The 18,393-nt window shown below is 41.2% G+C and overlaps 1 protein-coding gene across 1 annotated transcript in view; it reads left to right on the top strand.

The window, feature by feature from the left end:
- LOC135465672 (uncharacterized) overlaps positions 1-17,991 on the top strand; it is a 56,939-nt gene extending 38,948 nt beyond the window's left edge. The window contains exons 36-59 of the mRNA XM_064742981.1: positions 2,892-3,030; positions 3,156-3,286; positions 5,560-5,772; positions 6,226-6,456; positions 6,784-6,917; positions 7,291-7,490; positions 8,518-8,648; positions 8,836-8,949; positions 9,249-9,389; positions 9,859-10,036; positions 10,379-10,618; positions 10,955-11,235; positions 11,539-11,670; positions 11,855-11,950; positions 12,248-12,457; positions 12,810-13,032; positions 13,256-13,352; positions 13,544-13,640; positions 14,702-14,863; positions 15,513-15,674; positions 16,424-16,477; positions 16,761-16,898; positions 17,242-17,308; positions 17,635-17,991. Of these exons, the coding sequence (XP_064599051.1) occupies positions 2,892-3,030; positions 3,156-3,286; positions 5,560-5,772; positions 6,226-6,456; positions 6,784-6,917; positions 7,291-7,490; positions 8,518-8,648; positions 8,836-8,949; positions 9,249-9,389; positions 9,859-10,036; positions 10,379-10,618; positions 10,955-11,235; positions 11,539-11,670; positions 11,855-11,950; positions 12,248-12,457; positions 12,810-13,032; positions 13,256-13,352; positions 13,544-13,640; positions 14,702-14,863; positions 15,513-15,674; positions 16,424-16,477; positions 16,761-16,898; positions 17,242-17,308; positions 17,635-17,878 (3,815 nt within the window). The 3' untranslated portion in view covers positions 17,879-17,991. The remainder of the gene's footprint in view (positions 1-2,891; positions 3,031-3,155; positions 3,287-5,559; positions 5,773-6,225; positions 6,457-6,783; positions 6,918-7,290; positions 7,491-8,517; positions 8,649-8,835; positions 8,950-9,248; positions 9,390-9,858; positions 10,037-10,378; positions 10,619-10,954; positions 11,236-11,538; positions 11,671-11,854; positions 11,951-12,247; positions 12,458-12,809; positions 13,033-13,255; positions 13,353-13,543; positions 13,641-14,701; positions 14,864-15,512; positions 15,675-16,423; positions 16,478-16,760; positions 16,899-17,241; positions 17,309-17,634) is intronic.
- The last annotated feature ends 402 nt before the right edge of the window (positions 17,992-18,393 follow it).

Genomic DNA, 18,393 nt, shown 5'->3' with positions numbered 1-18,393 from the left:
TGATAATATTCCACAGGTTTTCAATTGGATTCAGATCAGGTGACTGAGCAGGCCAATTCATGGTTCGAATGTTCCGGTTCTCTATCCAGGTTTTAACTGACCTTGCCGTGTGGCAAGGGGCATTGTCTTGTTGGAAAATCCAGTCATTCGAGCAAGGAAAGAGTTTAGCAGCTGACGGAAGAAGACTGTTTTCAAGAGTAGCTCTGTATGTGACTTGGTTCATTCTCCCTTCACACAACTGCATCTGTCCTGTTCCACCCATACTGAAACAACCCCAGATCATCACTGATCCACCCCCATGCTTTACAGTAGGAGCAAGGCAGTCTGGTTTGTAGGCTTCCCCAGGCTTCCTCCTAACCAGTAAGTTGGCTGGAGTAGGCATCAACTCAAAATTGGATTCATTACTGAAGAGAACTTTAGCCCAATCATCAACAGTCCAATTCTTGTGATCCCTCGCAAAACGCAAGCGGGCCTTCCGCTGCCTCTCGTTGATGAAGGGCTTCTTCCGTGCCCTGTGCGACTTTAGACCAGCTTCAAGAAGTCGGTTTCGAACTGTTCTTGCTGAACAAGTCACATTTGTTGACAATGCCCACTCATTTCTAAGGTCTCTGGAGGTCTGACGACGATTCTTGATACAGGACCGGATGAGTGCTCGGTCATCTCGTGGGGTAGAAAGACGTTTCCTGCCTCGACCAGCTAGCAGTTTTGTAGTACCATGTTCGGCTTGCTTTTTCTTAGTGTAATGAACTGCTGTCTTAGAGATCTTCAGTTTTTTGGCCACTCGTCGCTCGCTCAATCCAGTATCCAGCTGTGCCAAGATGGCTGCCTTTCTGGCTCCACATAATTCTTTCGTTTTAGGCATTATGGGAGCTGACAACTACCGAGTTGTGCTGCGTCTTAATATATAAACAAGAGACCCCTATTTATGTAAGCCTACATGTAAACAGGAAACCACTCTTTATGTAAGTCTGCATGTAAATGGAAAGCATGAAATTGCCTCGCATACACCCTAGGAATACAACTGACCTTAAAGCATATCAAATACGACAAAGTATTATGGAATCAGCTGGATTTTTGTCGTATTCATTGTAATCTTCGGTTAATACACCTTTCGGGTTGCCAGGCATTAAAATGAACAAGAAACCAAAGAAAATATGAGTGGTCTAATAATTTTTTCCATGACAAGTATACCAATAGGCTTGCTGTGACTGTCCACATAAGTATACCAATAGACTTGCTGTGACTGTCCACATAAGTATACCAGTAGGCTTGCTGTCACTGTCCACGCAAGTATACAAATAGGCTTGCTGTGACTGTCCACGCAAGTATACCAATAGACTTGCTGTGACTGTCCACGCAAGTATACAAATAGGCTTGCTGTGACTGTCCATATAAGTACACCAATAGACTTGCTGTGACTGTCCACGTAAGTATACCAATAGGCTTGCTGTGACTGTCCACGTAAGTATACCAATAGGCTTGCTGTGACTGTCCACGTAAGTATACCAATAGCTTGCTGTGGCTGTCCACGCAAGTATACCAATAGACTTGCTGTGACTGTCCACGTAAGTATACCAATAGGCTTGCTGTGACTGTCCACGTAAGTATACCAATAGGCTTGCTGTGACTGTCCACATAAGTGTACCAATAGGCTTGCTGTGACTGTCCATATAAGTACACCAATAGGCTTGCTGTGACTGTCCACGTAAGTATACCAATAGGCTTGCTGTGACTGTCCACATAAGTGTACCAATAGGCTTGCTGTGACTGTCCACGCAAGTATACAAATAGGCTTGCTGTGACTGTCCACGCAAGTATACCAATAGACTTGCTGTGACTGTCCACGTAAGTATACCAATAGGCTTGCTGTGACTGTCCACGCAAGTATACCAATAGGCTTGCTGTGACTGTCCACGTAAGTATACCAATAGGCTTGCTGTGACTGTCCACGTAAGTATACAAATAGGCTTGCTGTGACTGTCCACGCAAGTATACCAATAGACTTGCTGTGACTGTCTATTTAAGTATACCAATAGGCTTGCTGTGACTGTCCACATAAGTATACCAATAGGCTTGCTGTGACTGTCCACGTAAGTGTACCAATAGGCTTGCTGTGACTGTCCACGTAAGTATACCAATAGGCTTGCTGTGACTGTCCACGTAAGTATACCAATAGGCTTGCTGTGACTGTCCACATAGGTATACCAATAGGCATGCTATGACTGTCCACATAAGTATACCAATAGGCTTGCCACTCCTCCCCTGGGAAATTCAAATGATTGGAGTTTTATGCCATACCCAAGAATATTTCACTTCATGGTGGCCACCATTATGGTGGGAGGAAACCGGGCAGAGCCTGTGGGAAACACACAACCATCCACATGATTTGTTTCACCACTGTGTATCAAACCATAATAAACTACACAACTGATCCCTACTCACCTATCATCTCTTCTCCCACTCCCATCTTTTCATGTTCATTATAATGACCTATTCACTACAGCAATCTACAGAAACCAACTGTTTGAGCCTCGACTCTTGATTATGTCGTCTTATGGGCTGTACATGTATATCTGTTCCATACCTGAGGCTTCGATGATTGCACCATCCAATGTCCCACCACCTCTTCCCTTGACGTTACTTTTCATTCCATTCCTGGTGAAAAAGATTGAACATCTGTAACCAATGTGTGGGGCGTCAGATTGACAGTTCAGGAGGTCTGTAGTATGGGATGATAGCCTTGTCTCTCTGATAGATTACTCTCTTATGTGTGTCATGGACAGTGCTCGTCAGGGAAAGAAGGGAAATTGTATTCAACATACATCAGATCTATGTTAACTGCTTGTGTGTCCATGGTACTAACCAGAAATGTTACCTGGTTTTGTCTGCAGCTGGATCATCAGGGGATCTGTGTGAGTTTCAAAGAGATGACTGTGTGGGACATCAGTGTAGGAACGGAGGGGTGTGTCAAGATGCCCTGAACAGCTACAACTGTCTGTGTCCATCTTACAGCGGCTACTCTGGTACCAGGTGAGTTATGTATATGTATTTGGTGTGTGTCACTGCTTTGTTTGTACATTGTGGTTTATGTTCATGTATGATATAACTGTGGTGTAACGTAAGTTTATCATGCTGTTGTTTGTGTAATATTTCAGATGTACCAGCCTGAGGCAGCCGTGTAATGTGTTCCCATGTTTAGCAGGCACCTGTACACCCTATGACAACATCCGCAGGAAGTGTTTCTGCTCTGCTGGATTCACAGGAGATTCTTGCTCTGTCAATATAGGTGAGATCTCTATATGCTTGACCTGCTCTGTCAATATAGGTGAGATCTCTATATGCTTGACCTGCTCTGTCAGTATAGATGATCTTTATATGCTTGACCTGCGCTGCAAATGTAGGTGAGATCTCTATATGCTTGACCGAACTTACCTGTAATATTGGGGATACCTTCTCTCTAAGATATTACCCAGGTCAGAACTGGAAAAGTTACAAAATATCTAAATACCTTACCTTTTCTCTGTCTTTAATCCAATTTATTTCTAAGAATTTGGAAAAAAATTATGTTCTACCATTTTTAATGTAAGGTACACGTAAGCTGCAGTTTTGCACTAACAGCTATGATCAGTGCAATAGAATATCCTTAATATGGGAAACCAGAATTAAGGCTGCTTCTAACTTTTATACACACTGGAGTCAATCACTTATAATAGTGCCATGTATCATTTATTAGCAAGGTCTTGATATTGTGTGCGACAGATGAGTGTGCCTCGGCACCCTGTCTTACAAACTTAACATGATCACACATAATGGTGTCTTATACATCAGTTAATAGAGAACTTGATATTGTGTGTGACAGATGAGTGTGCCTCAGCACCCTGTCTTACAAACTTAACATGATCACACATAATGGTGTCTTATACATCAGTTAAGAGAGAACTTGATATTGTGTGTGACAGATGAGTGTGCCTCAGCACCCTGTCTTACAAACTTAACATGATCACACATAATGGTGTCTTATACATCAGTTAATAGAGAACTTGATATTGTGTATGGCAGATGAGTGTGCCTCAGCACCCTGTCTTACAAACTTAACATGATCACACATAATGGTGTCTTATACATCAGTTAATAGAGAACTTGATATTGTGTATGACAGATGAGTGTGCCTCAGCACCCTGTCTTACAAACTTAACATGATCACACATAATGGTGTCTTATACATCAGTTAATAGAGAACTTGATATTGTGTGTGACAGATGAGTGTGCCTCAGCACCCTGTCTTACAAACTTAACATGATCACACATAATGGTGTCTTATACATCAGTTAATAGAGAACTTGATATTGTGTATGACAGATGAGTGTGCCTCAGCACCCTGTCTTACAAACTTAACATGATCACACATAATGGTGTCTTATACATCAGTTAATAGAGAACTTGATATTGTGTGTGACAGATGAGTGTGCCTCAGCACCCTGTCTTACAAACTTAACATGATCACACATAATGGTGTCTTATACATCAGTTAATAGAGAACTTGATATTGTGTGTGACAGATGAGTGTGCCTCAGCACCCTGTCTTACAAACTTAACATGATCACACATAATGGTGTCTTATACATCAGTTAAGAGAGAACTTGATATTGTGTATGGCAGATGAGTGTGCCTCAGCACCCTGTCTTACAAACTTAACATGATCACACATAATGGTGTCTTATACATCAGTTAAGAGAGAACTTGATATTGTGTATGGCAGATGAGTGTGCCTCAGCACCCTGTCTTACAAACTTAACATGATCACACATAATGGTGTCTTATACATCAGTTAATAGAGAACTTGATATTGTGTGTGACAGATGAGTGTGCCTCAGCACCCTGTCTTACAAACTTAACATGATCACACATAATGGTGTCTTATACATCAGTTAATAGAGAACTTGATATTGTGTGTGACAGATGAGTGTGCCTCAGCACCCTGTCTTACAAACTTAACATGATCACACATAATGGTGTCTTATACATCAGTTAAGAGAGAACTTGATATTGTGTGTGACAGATGAGTGTGCCTCAGCACCCTGTCTTACAAACTTAACATGATCACACATAATGGTGTCTTATACATCAGTTAATAGAGAACTTGATATTGTGTGTGACAGATGAGTGTGCCTCAGCACCCTGTCTTACAAACTTAACATGATCACACATAATGGTGTCTTATACATCAGTTAATAGAGAACTTGATATTGTGTGTGACAGATGAGTGTGCCTCAGCACCCTGTCTTACAAACTTAACATGATCACACATAATGGTGTCTTATACATCAGTTAATAGAGAACTTGATATTGTGTGTGACAGATGAGTGTGCCTCAGCACCCTGTCTTACAAACTTAACATGATCACACATAATGGTGTCTTATACATCAGTTAATAGAGAACTTGATATTGTGTGTGACAGATGAGTGTGCCTCAGCACCCTGTCTTACAAACTTAACATGATCACACATAATGGTGTCTTATACATCAGTTAATAGAGAACTTGATATTATGTGTGACAGATGAGTGTGCCTCAGCGCCCTGTCTCCATGGAGGAACCTGCATAGACGACACGGATACCTTTCGCTGTGACTGTCCCTCTGGATACACTGGTAAATTCTGTGAGATCCGCGACAATGTCTGTGCAGTATCCGTGTGTGGAGCTAATGGAGATTGTGTGGATAACTATGTGGATGGAGTCACTCAGTGCATCTGCAATGAGAACTACCAGGAAAGTGAGTACAATTTCTTATATTGTAACACACATCCAGGGGACAGAACTCAGACATTACTTGATGCATTGTATCAGTACAAAAATGTGTCATGTTTAATTCTTTGTGTTGTTTGATACCCAGATAAGTGTCAAATGATGGGGAAAGCCTGAAACTGAAGCTTTTATTTGTTTTTTTTCTGTTACTAAAAGGATTATGTACAGTGTTAAAACATCAGAAATAGACTTTCAGTTTATGTCGATCTGTCATAGATAAATTCATGCAAAACCAGCAAGTTTGCATGGTTGTTGTTTTGAAATCCAATGTCACATGCTATGTTCACATGGTTCATGCTCATGCCACTTTCTAACATGTACATCACATACTACTTTCTGATTTTTATATGTGTCACATGCTAATTTCTTACATGTACGTCACACACGCCAGGGGTACATCAGTATTAGCTCTCACTTACAGGTAATGGTGTGTGTACTGTCGTAAACCAGTGTGACAACAGCCCCTGTCAGAATGGTGGTACGTGCTCAGATTTTATTGGAGGCTACACCTGTGGATGTCCTGTGGGGTTTACCGGACATGTTTGCCAGCACAATATCGATGACTGCATCAGCAGCCCTTGTCTGCACGACGGCATCTGCATTGACAAGGTCAATGGCTATGAGTGTCTCTGTACCAAACCAGACACCGGACGTAAGTAGCTCTTCTATCTCCTTCAGTGTACATTTCCAAGTCAGTTAAATTAATGTTAAAACCAGTTTCATTAATGAGACTACCGTAATCAACAGTTACGAATCCTTTTCTAAGTCATGGAACCAGTTCTGTTCAAACAATGTCTTTTCTGTCAGTCAACTTTCAAATTGATACGGTGACTATTTCTTAAACGTAACTGCATTTTCACGTTAAAAGACAGACATGTAACAAATTATACATATGACATTTGTGTTAAATGCTGTATTAAGTTTGTGATGTTAGTGTTTTTATGCCTGTCTGACCCACTCTGGATGTTCTATCACACAGGTACAAACTGTGAAGACACCAAAGACAACTGCTCTCCCTTCCCGTGTGACCCCAACCACAGTCCCTCCTGTACAGACCTGTATGATGACTACAAGTGTATCTGTGAGGCTGGCTGGACGGGAAAGAACTGCAGCGTAAGTAACTGCTGTGTGTGATAAAGTAAACCTCATATGGGGAGGCCTTTCCTGAATGATCAGACAAGGATACCAGTTGTTGTACCATTTTCAGCAGTGTTGTCAGGAACTATAACAGTGGAGGTGGAGCTCATCTGTACAGAAAAAATATACATGAAATTTTTAAGTATTCATAATAGCACATTTATATGTGAAAATAATTAAGGAATTGTGATATGTAAAACTGCAATGTTGTCTCATATACATGCTTGAAACTTACCCGGATGCCTCCCCCCCCCCCCCCCCCACCAAGAAAGAAAAAAATTTCAGATTATTTGAAAAAATTGAAACTTATCTGGATTATTAAAAGTAAAACTTTGCTTGTGGTTTGTAGGAGAGAGTTGAGGATTTGTGTGCTAAGTCCCCATGCCAGCACAACTCTGTGTGTAGAAACACAGCTGTGGGGTCGTACAGCTGTGACTGTCAGGTGGGGTGGACGGGCAGGAACTGTGAGAGTCCTGTAGACTTGTGCGTAAACAGCCAGTGTCAGAACAACGCTGTCTGTGTCAACACCATTGTCGGCTTCTATTGCAGGTGGGTTCTCAGTCACATACCTGTGTATCTCTCACAGGTACAAGTTTATACATTCTACAGTCAGTGCTTCACTGTGGCACAGGTAAACCACTATGTGCCACAGGTACCTGTTTATATTTGCCACTCAGTGCTTCACTTTGTGTGGCACAGGTAAACCACTATGTGCCACAGGCACCTGTTTATATTTGCAACTCAGTGCTTCACTTTGTGTGGCACAGGTAAAACACTATGTGCCACAGGCACCTGTTTATATTTGCCACTCAGTGCTTCACTTTGTGTGGCACAGGTAAACCACTATGTGCCACAGGCACCTGTTTATATTTGCCACTCAGTGCTTCACTTTATGTGGCACAGGTAAACCACTATGTGCCACAGGCACCTGTTTATATTTGCCACTCAGTGCTTCACTTTATGTGGCACAGGTAAACCACTATGTGCCACAGGCACCTGTTTATATTTGCCACTCAGTGCTTCACTTTATGTGGCACAGGTAAACCACTATGTGCCGCAGGTACCTGTTTATATTTGCCACTCAGTGCTTCACTTTATGCGGCACAGGTAAACCAATATGTGCCACAGGTACCTGTTTATATTTGCCACTCAATGCTTCACTTTATGTGGCACAGGTAAACCACTATGTGCCACAGGTACCTGTTTATATTTGCCACTCAGTGCTTCACTTTGTATGCCACATGTACGGGTATAAATATATGTAAAGTGTATTCCTCAAGGACACCTAGTATATGCTGGCTGGTAAACCTCAAGTATGTCCTGTAGTAATTCCCCCTGCTACCTCTTAAGTACATCTCTTTATGCATCTCACTATACATGCCACATTATACATGCCACATTATACATGCCACATTGTACATGCCACATTATACCACTGGTTTGTACATGCGTAAATTGTGTTTTCTGAACTGACCTTAGTTGTTAATGTGCCAATGTGTATGCTGTAAAATTTTATAGAAAATGTAGAATACATTTACATGTAAAAAGAGTGCATCTTTTTTTATGATCCTCCCAGATGTCCACTTGGTTTCCGTGGTGACCGATGTGAGACTCGGTATGATGTATGCTCAGTAGCCAATCATTGTGTGGGGACAGGCAGTCAGTGTCAGGTGATCAACGGTTTGGCCAAGTGTTCCTGTGCACAGGGTAAGAGTTACCTGGCTGACATGTCCATATTAATAGTAATTTATATGTTCTATCTTGTATCTTTTGTATTTAGTTCTGTCTTGTTAAATTTAACTATACTGGGAATGAGAGATGAAGTTTTTTTTGGAACCTTTAATTGTCATTAAAGTGATGCCTGGTGATGTGACCGTGTACTCGTCTCTCTTAGGTCAGTCAGGTGATGGTTGTGAGCTGCAGGAACAGGTGTGTAAACCCAGCACCTGTCTGAATGGAGCCACTTGCTATGAAGTAGCTGGCAGGTTTACCTGTGGCTGTGTTCCAGGTAAGAAAATTATCTAGTATAGCTGTGGTGTGAAAGACAGGTCACACCTGATGCAAGATTTTTTATCTGTGTGACCCTGATATGGGTTCAGTCACCACATATGTTGGGTCTGGATCTAATAATATTGAGAATGAGTATGCAAGGAAAGTTCAGCAGACATCTGTCTGATTACGCTGTGTTTTAGTGCTTGTGGATGTATTAGTACTGAAATGTTTGTGATGGTTTCTCCACTACATCATAAAAGTATCTGACGATCTGCTAACTTAGCCTTACATGAAGATCCTCTGATCGTTGCCTAGGTTACACGGGAAGTCGCTGTGAGAGTGATTTTGACGAGTGTGCTACTATCAGCTGCCCAGTCGGACACTTCTGTGTGGATGGATTGAACACCTACCAATGTCTCTGTCCAGACGGCAAATATGGAGAAGGCTGTAACAAAGGTACGGCAACTTGTGTCAACTCATAAGCTATACTGTATACTAGTGCATGTACTTGTAAATAACTGATGGCTATCCCGGTTTATTCCAGCTTGTGGTAGGAGTAATCTCCCCTTAATGGCTAAGGCAGCTGAAAAGTGGACAATATTGGTAGTGATTGGCTCCATTAAAGCCCAACTTTTTTCTTTCGCCTTACAATAAAAGGGTTTTTGAAATACATGCAGATGTTGCTTGTAGTCCAGATATATTTGATGGATTTAATTCTATCTAAAAATGAAAAATTAAGTTGGCAAAGTCTGTGTACCAGGTGAGGTGATGATACAGTAGTATGTTTTGTTGTTGTGGTAAGAAAAAAAATGAGAAAAGTGAAGACTAAAAAACCAGGAATGTCAGGGTGCAGAGCTCATGCCGTCACCTCGCCATCTCGCCATCTGTCTTTAAACATCTCTGTGTTTCTTCTTCTGTCCCTCAGATATCCCCTACACTGGAGACCTGGTGTTTGTACCGCACCTGCCCACCTCTGGTGAGACTGTGGATAGCGGTGACCCACTGGTTCTCAACTCCACAGGCCTGACTGTCTCCTTCTGGGTGAGGTTCACTGGTCAGGGCCGCTTCACTCCAGGCACTATCCTCACACTCTATGGATTAAAGTAAGTCAGCTGCATGATTATACATATACATGAACAAGCCCATCATGTGACACTGTGACACTGTCATGTGACACTGGACACGTTTCTAATCATGTTTCTAATTGTGTGTAATCGCCATTATAAGTTTGTATTTGTGTACTTTTTGTCCAAGAGGTGTTAGTTATACAATTAGAAACGTTACATGTGACGGGTGTTTTCAAATATCATTTTCCACTTTTAAATTCATTGTAAATCTGTTCAGTATGAATTTTAAGCTGTGTAAAGCTGGGTGGATCACTGTCATGATGATGATGTATCACGTAGATTGTGCTACATGTGTAGGTTTACCTGTGTCATTTACAGCACCCCTGACATCACTGGCCCTAAGACAGAGTTGTTACAGCTGGATGGAGGGAAGGCTCGTGTCAGTTTCTCAGGTGATGACCGACTCCTCCCTAACTCCCCGCAGAACATCGCTGATGGCTTCTGGCATCATGTAGCCCTGACATGGGATGGCAACTCCGGAAATGTCAGGCTGTTCATAGACAAGTACCCCGTGAACACAGTCTCGCCCTATGGAAGGGGGAGGCGGCTTCCTCAGTAGTGAGTAATGGCATTGTCTGAAGTATTCAGGCATATTTTTCAGATTTTATGGCAGGTAAATCCCTGAGAAAAAGAATATATGCATTGTTGAAAGCTGTGCAGTGTTTGGTAATGATATGTATATGTAGAGATTAACCATATTTGCCAATCTTCATGTCACCTCCATTTGGTAGTTCAGAGTTTAGATTGTCTTACCACATTTTATCAAACTATTGATAATCTTGACTCTCGCATTGGAGGGCTAGTTTAGGGTTAGTTGCACAACAACACTGTAACATTTGATTGGTCTGTCTTACCACATTTTAACACACTGTCAATGTTCTTTTTCCCCTCTAGTGGTTGGATAGTACTGGGTGGTCAGTTTGACCCGGACACTCAAACACTACGTCCCACTGGTCAGTTTGAGGGGAAACTGAGTCGTGTGGAGGTCATCCCCCGTGCCCTCACCTACCCGGCAGAAATCACTAGGCTTGCTGACCAGACCCCACCTACCTCCAACAGCCTTGTGGGTTTCTCTGACGGGCTGTTGACAGACCCGGATGCCTCGCTGGATTATCAGGGAGAGCTCACTAGGAATATCTGTAGGCCAGGACTGGAGTGCGTCTCCAATACAAATGGTGAGTGATATCCCTGTGAGCAGCAAAGTGCGAGGGCAAGGGGTCTGACGGATACATGTGTGCTGATGAGTGATTCGCCATTAAAGGTGAACATCACAGAGACTCATTCATTGACATACACGTATCTCCCATAGGTTAATATGTTAAATGTTAAGGTATAAAGCAGTGATGCTGGCAGATAAAATGGCCAATATATATAAAAACCTGTAATGATAAAATGACCATAAAAAGCAGTCATACCCATAACCATTCAGGGTGAAACACTGTGTGGACATATATACTACATGTATTCTGGGATTTCAGATTCTTCTGCTGTGAAGTTGGTGAGCTGCCCAGGAAACCAGGTGGTTGTTGGTCAGAACCGTGTGGGCGGATTAACCTGGACACCTCCTGTTTTTAGCAACAGCTATAATGTCACATCCACATATGACTTAGGTAAGATTCCCTTCAGCTTAAATATATTACACTTTGTACAGTGTCCTTTTGAAGCTTTTTGGAATTTTTCATATTTTTTTGCACACTGATAGTTCACACAGTATCATTATCCTGCGCACTGATGGTTAATACAGCATTAATTTGCACACCAATATCTTTCCCCCTCTCTCTCTTTACTCCTCAGGGGATGATTTTGTGTGGGGGACACACTATGTAACTTACATAGCCACAGACCAGCATGGAGAAGCAGCCACGTGTACTGTCAGACTTCTCTACAGGAGTAAGTTGCTCTATGTTCACACAACACAGGTTTACAGGGACAACAGATTACATCTTGGTAAAACTAAATCTACATCTTCTACTGGTATAACTATATTCATTGACGTCATGGGGGTAAATTTTTTATGACATCACAAACTGGGTCATTTAATCTTCGTATGAAGCATTGCAAGTGTTGTAAATGTATACCCTTACTTTTCTTCCAATTACTCATTGTATAATCTGCTTTATTAAGCTGTGAACATGAGATTACTTCTTGTATGCATTTTGTGGTATTATAACCTTCTGTTCTTGCTAGGAAACACATGTGAAGAGACAGAGCCAGACAGCACGTCAGGTGGGCGTGTTACCTGTACTGACATACCCCAGGGGCGCCTGTGCCGGGTTTCATGTACAGTCTACAAGGAGGGCCTGTCCCAGGAATCCCCCCAATTTTACACCTGTAATGTATACACCATGTGGGGCTCTGATGAGAAACTGGTGCCCTTCCAGCTCCCAGCTTGTGCCAGTAAGTGGAGACTTCCTAACCTTTCCCTGTCCTCTCCTATCCAGCCTGTCTGTCCCTTCCAACCCAGTCTGCTCCATGTGCACTGCTCACATCTTCTCTCACTCAGCATGTCTGTTCCCACATCTATCCTGTCATCCCATTCCAGACATAAACTCTTTTTTTCTTGCCACTCTTTTGATTTCCTTGCAAGTATACCTTCATGTAAAACTGTTATGCCAAAAACATTCTGCTAGATCAGTGTACATATGTGTAGTTCTCATACATACTCTTGTGCATTGTAACTGTTCAACTATCAGTCTGTACTGTATGTACTGACGTGTAAGTGACCTGCCCTGTCTTTGTCTCTCACCAGAATCTGGGGACCGTCTGGTTAATGCACTTGTCCGTGTGGAGTACAGCTTTAGCCGTGACTGTACCAGTGTGGAGGCTAGTCTGAGGGCTAACCTACGTGGAGCCTTCTCTGCTATCAACTCAGACTGGGGCTTCGGGCTCTGTAACTCAGCCAGCTGTGATGCTGTCCCCATAAACATCAACTGTACAGGCCAGTACATGGAGGTCACCTTCAACGCCATCAGGTAATACCCATTCTCCCATTTGATAATTACTGCACAAACTACATATAACAGATTACAGTCACATTGGCATAAATGATCCATTTCAAAGTTACTAATGTATAGTGATCATTGGTAACGTTTTCATTATCATAGTCAGTCACATAGTTATGTTAATCTCACAGTTTTTGTACGTGCCATAAACTCTGTAAAACACCATACTGTATTAGGTGTTGTGTTCCTGCAGAGATCCCCTGACTTCAACCAGCTCCAGCAGTGTGCTCAAAAGCCCTGATGTCATCCTCAGGGAACAGATCATTGATCAAGATAAAATCCACTTTGAGGTAGGATTTAGATCTGTATTAGCTGATTTTTTTTCCAGTGTTTCTTTACAGAGGTAAAATTTTTCAGTCATCTTTTGTCATGTCAATAATATTTCTAAATGAGACAAAACATGACAAACAGTGTGCAGAATATACAAGTGTGTTATCACATCAAACCATTCATGCTAACATAGTTATCTCCCCTGTTTTAGTCCAGCTCTGGGGCATCTCCTGTTGAACAGACTTTAGAGGTGATCTTAGTCCCGTACTGTCCCCCAGGCACACAGTTGATTGGGGACACTTCCTGTGGTATGTATGTGACAGATCATCATATCTGTTAGGTTTAGGGATACTGTCTTACATGTATGTGTTGAGAAGCAGCTGCTAAAGTGTGTGCATGGGAAATGTAATTGTACTAGTTCGTGTGCGTGTTATGAGAAGTACATTGAGTAATCATGGTGTAAGAAATTGTCTGCTGTTATCAGAGAATGTGTAAACCATCACACTAACTCTTTGGTGTGGCTGACTGAGATGTAGTTTTTCAGTGGATTAAGTATATAGATGGTGTACTTGATCCGAATGAAGTTCTTGTGTTACCATAAATATAGCAGATGAATGAAATATCGGTAATCATAAAGCATTACAGGTATCTATATGCCTTTTATACACATTATATTCATTATACCACAATACTGACGAGAGGCAAAACCCTGCTCACTCATTTATGTAGAAAATTTCTACAAGGTTTCAAGGTGTTTTACCTCTGCTGTACTTTGATTTCAAGCTGCCTTAGATGACATTACCATAACTCCTAAAGGTAGATCTTACACACCTTAATCTCGGCTGTATCACTTGTGCACAAAAGTTGTAGTTTTGTCCACGAGCTAAGAGATAACTGGTATTTTTTAGTAAATGTTAATTATGTGTGTCATTTTCTGCTGTGTGTCTTATCATTAATTATACATGTAGACTCAGTTGGATGGCCTAGCAACAGACACACGTGTTTTAAATGAAATCAAACTGTTTTAATAATTAAGAATTTTATATCCAAAGTTTTTGAGTAGAATGTGTTAGATTTTACAGTCTTGGATTGTATACTGTTCATGTCTTACTCAGCCTGTACATGTATCTCTGCATGTTAGCTGTTACATCATGCATGAAGAACTTGGGTGGAATATGTGTGATTGGCATATGATAAGAAATGGCTAATGTTTGTCAGAACTCAAAAATATATACAAAATTTTGTACATCTATCAAGTAGTTATGAGCGCAAAAGGGCATGCTTATCTTTTGTTGTTTGCAGTGGTATGTGGTTGTTTTGTATTCTATAATGATCATGTTATCTATTGTGTTCTTTGATTTTATTTTAGTGGAATGTGGTGCTGGCACATACTACAACAACAACACTGGCCACTGCCAGGCCTGTGACAAGGGTTTCTATCAGGAGTTGTCTGCCCAGTTTTCCTGTGTCAGATGTGGCCCAGGCACAACCACCCCTGACACGGGAACTCAGTCTAAATCACAGTGCTATGGTGAGTGATGGTAGGAGCTGTCTCCAAGCTCTCCGTAAAACCATGTTCACATGCCACAATTTATCACATCCACTTATCGAATGTGACTAGTCAAATGAAAATAGTATAGATCTGCTTCATAATTCCATTCAGATGATTCATTCTGTTAAGTGCTACAGTTCACATGAAATAGCATTTGCTGATACAACAAATCAGTGTGAGCAATCCTGAAGCAGCTGTAAATACAAATACTGTGTCACTCAAGACTAGTGATGAGTCCAGCGTATTATTACATATAAGATCAAATTTAAGTGGTCCCTTAAAGATCTTACTTCCAAAAAGGACAATAACTGGCTCATAAGTATTCTTCAAAAGGCTTTTAATTACCCAGTATGTACCCGATGCCGATAGAAAACAACTACGTCGAGTACCACTACCCTAATTCCTCAACCTTTTCGCATGTGAAAGAGCAACTTCCAAGGCAATTTTTACGTATTTTATGTTTGATTTTGGAGACAAACCTATGTGCAGGGCTTCACTAAAAGTATAATTTCTTCTGTCTACACTGAATTTTGCCTTCAAAATAGGCTTGAATAAACACCTTCCAAACATGTGACAGAATAAAATAATTACAGAATAAAATGTAATACTGTATGCTTTTGTATGACAGAAAGCTGTCCTCCTGGGGAATACTACAGCCTGTCCCAGGAAAGCTGTATGAGCTGCCCACTAGGAAACTACCAGAATGGGTCAGGGCTCTTCTACTGTATACCCTGTCCTCTGGGAAGAACCACCATAAATGTCAAGTCCACATCTAGTGCGCAGTGTATAGGTAAGTCAGATATGACAACTGTACTTCTGTGGTACAGCTCCACACGACTGTACTCCTGAGTATAATCCTTGACAACTGTACTGCTGCGGTACAGCTCCACGCCACTGTACGCCTGAGTACAATCCTTGACAACTGTACTGGTGCGGTACAGCTCCACGCCACTGTACTCCTGAGTACAATCCTCGACAACTGTACTGGTGTGGTACAGCTCCACGCCACTGTACTCCTGAGTACAACCCTGGACAACTGTACTGGTGCGGTACATCTCCATGCCACTGTACTCCTGAGTACAATCCTGGACAACTGTACTCCTGAATACAGTTATACACCATTGTGCTCATGAATAGTGGAATATAGTGGTACCATGTTTTGTCTTTATACTTGCATACATTTAACCCCCAGCACAGCTACGTGTATGGATTCTTTACTGTACTGACGATGGCACAAATATAATAATATGACTTCAATATTCGGAGTTACTTTCTTCAAATAGTTTGTGCCTATTTGCAATGTGAGTATGGCATAAAACAAAAAATAAAATAAATAAATAAATGTAATAAATAAAAATTTGCAGTGCAAAGCAATTCTCATATTGTGTGAGCTGTATTTGGAATTTTAAAACTTTCAACAGTATTAAGTTTTTCTGATTCATTGGGCAGAATGTCACCCTAGCCATTCTATTTTGGTTTGCAATCTTAGACTATTCTTGATAAGATGTCACTATTTATGCATAATTGTTTCTCTTTCAGATGAAAATTTAATATTTGAGTCTACAACTCTTCCACTGTTCACTGTGGCACCACGTAAGTGTCTTTGAGACTTTTTATTTGGGTTTATCCCATCATAGTGCTGGAAGCCGTTATATAAGTGAAATATTCTTGAGTATGGCGTAAAACACCATTAAATAAATAAATATCTGGGTTGATTTTCAGCATGTGAAATGATGAGGGAAAGAAATATTGAATTTCTCACAAACTGAAAGTAAAATATTAACTGTTGCTTTTAATAAGCCTATGTAACCGGCAGTCGATGTACTTGTAGTGATATTTGTACAGTGGTATATGATGATGTGTTGGTGTGTTACAGCCTCAACTGGAGAGAGCACAACGGGATCAGGCTTGTCAGATGGGGTTATTGCTGCTATTGTTCTAGCCATCCTCATCCTCCTCTTATTGCTGATCCTCTTATTGCTTTGCTGCTGTAGGGACAGACTAGCTGCATGCTGTAAGTATGGCAGTTTCAGGGTCACTCTTTAAAGGATTTGGAAGTGGTGATTTCTCACAGAAAACACAAATTAAATTAGTGCATGCCAAAGTGATTGAAAAAGGGTTAAGTGTGATCTACCAGGGAAAAGTTAAAAAATATCTGACTAATGTTTCTAGTGCAAGAAATGGTTTGATAGCTTACATCGAGGAGCTTTGATTAGACACTCTCACAGCTTGTGGTTAGATTATAGGAACTGGTACATTATCTGTAACTGGCAGAAAATCTCTAATAAAAACAAGTCTTGAATCACATCATTTTTATGAAGAATGCGCTTAATGGTAAGCTGTTGTGATTGTTTCAGTCCCATGCTGTGCCACAGCTAGTAAGGTCAAACCAGAGCAAGGTGACAAGTGGCGCTATGTCAGCAGGTAAGCTATTGTAGAATATTGGCTGATTGAAGATAAGGTCGTTCAGGATCCAAGGCTACATGTACATGTAATTCTGCAGGTTATCCTTCTGTGGAAAGATTTGTTTGTAATTTTGTACATGACAAATTTGTAAATGTCATGTACAAAAGGTTTGGTGACTAGCTTGTAATTCTGTATGTCTGCAATGACAGGTTTGTAGATCACTGGGGTTGTTGACTGAACTGTAATTCTGTACATCTTTTCTGCAGATGTCTTGTCTCCAATGGCCAGTTTGTGGATGACTTGTTTTGGTGACTAAACTGTAATTCTGTGTATCTTGTCCACAGATATGGTGCCAGCAATGACAAGTTTGTAAACTACCGTCTGAGTGATGTAAGAGAAAAGGGTAAAGTGTCTGGAGGGTTGCCGCAGACGCGCTGGACATTCCAGGAAGACAAGGCAGCGCTGATGAGGGACATTGCCAGTGAGGGCTCCCAGACCCCTCCCCAGGTGGCCAGCTCAGTCGCACCGGTGTCTGCCTCTCCCACCATCCTGCCAGCTCTACAGATGTCCAGTGTGACTGACGAGTAAGTGTCACTTCAAGAGTTACTTCCTGCCAATTAATTATGTACAGGCATGAATAGAGCAAAAAATTCCACACTAAAAGTCTTTGACATCCTCCTGTCAGACTTGACTAAAAGCAATGGAATATGAAGAATAGAAAAGTATTAGGATTTGTTTTTCCCCCAAGATGAAATAGTTAGAAGTTTAACATTTTTTATTGGATTGTGGCAAAATTATCACTTCATTGTCAGAAGTTAATGTAAAGCATTCATAAAATTTGAAGGTGTTATGTATGCTAATATAGCATATCAGCAATTGGAAAGAAGATGTAATTAATGGTTGCAATTCCGACTCCAAGCTACCAACCTTACTACGATAAAACAGTAGTGAATAATAGCAGCACAGGGGAATGTTAATTTAATAAGACTATAAATTGCTTATTCTGGAGAGCCCAGACAGCTTTCACGGTGTAGTTGTATGAGGAGTGATACACCGTGCCTACAAGAACTGAGTGTGAGGGGTACATTTCATGAGCATACTAC

Source organism: Liolophura sinensis, chromosome 1 (genome assembly GCF_032854445.1).
Source record: "Liolophura sinensis isolate JHLJ2023 chromosome 1, CUHK_Ljap_v2, whole genome shotgun sequence".
NCBI lineage: Eukaryota > Metazoa > Mollusca > Polyplacophora > Chitonida > Chitonidae > Liolophura > Liolophura sinensis.
Note: the sequence above shows the minus strand (reverse complement) of the source record. Positions and strands in the feature narration are given on the sequence as shown.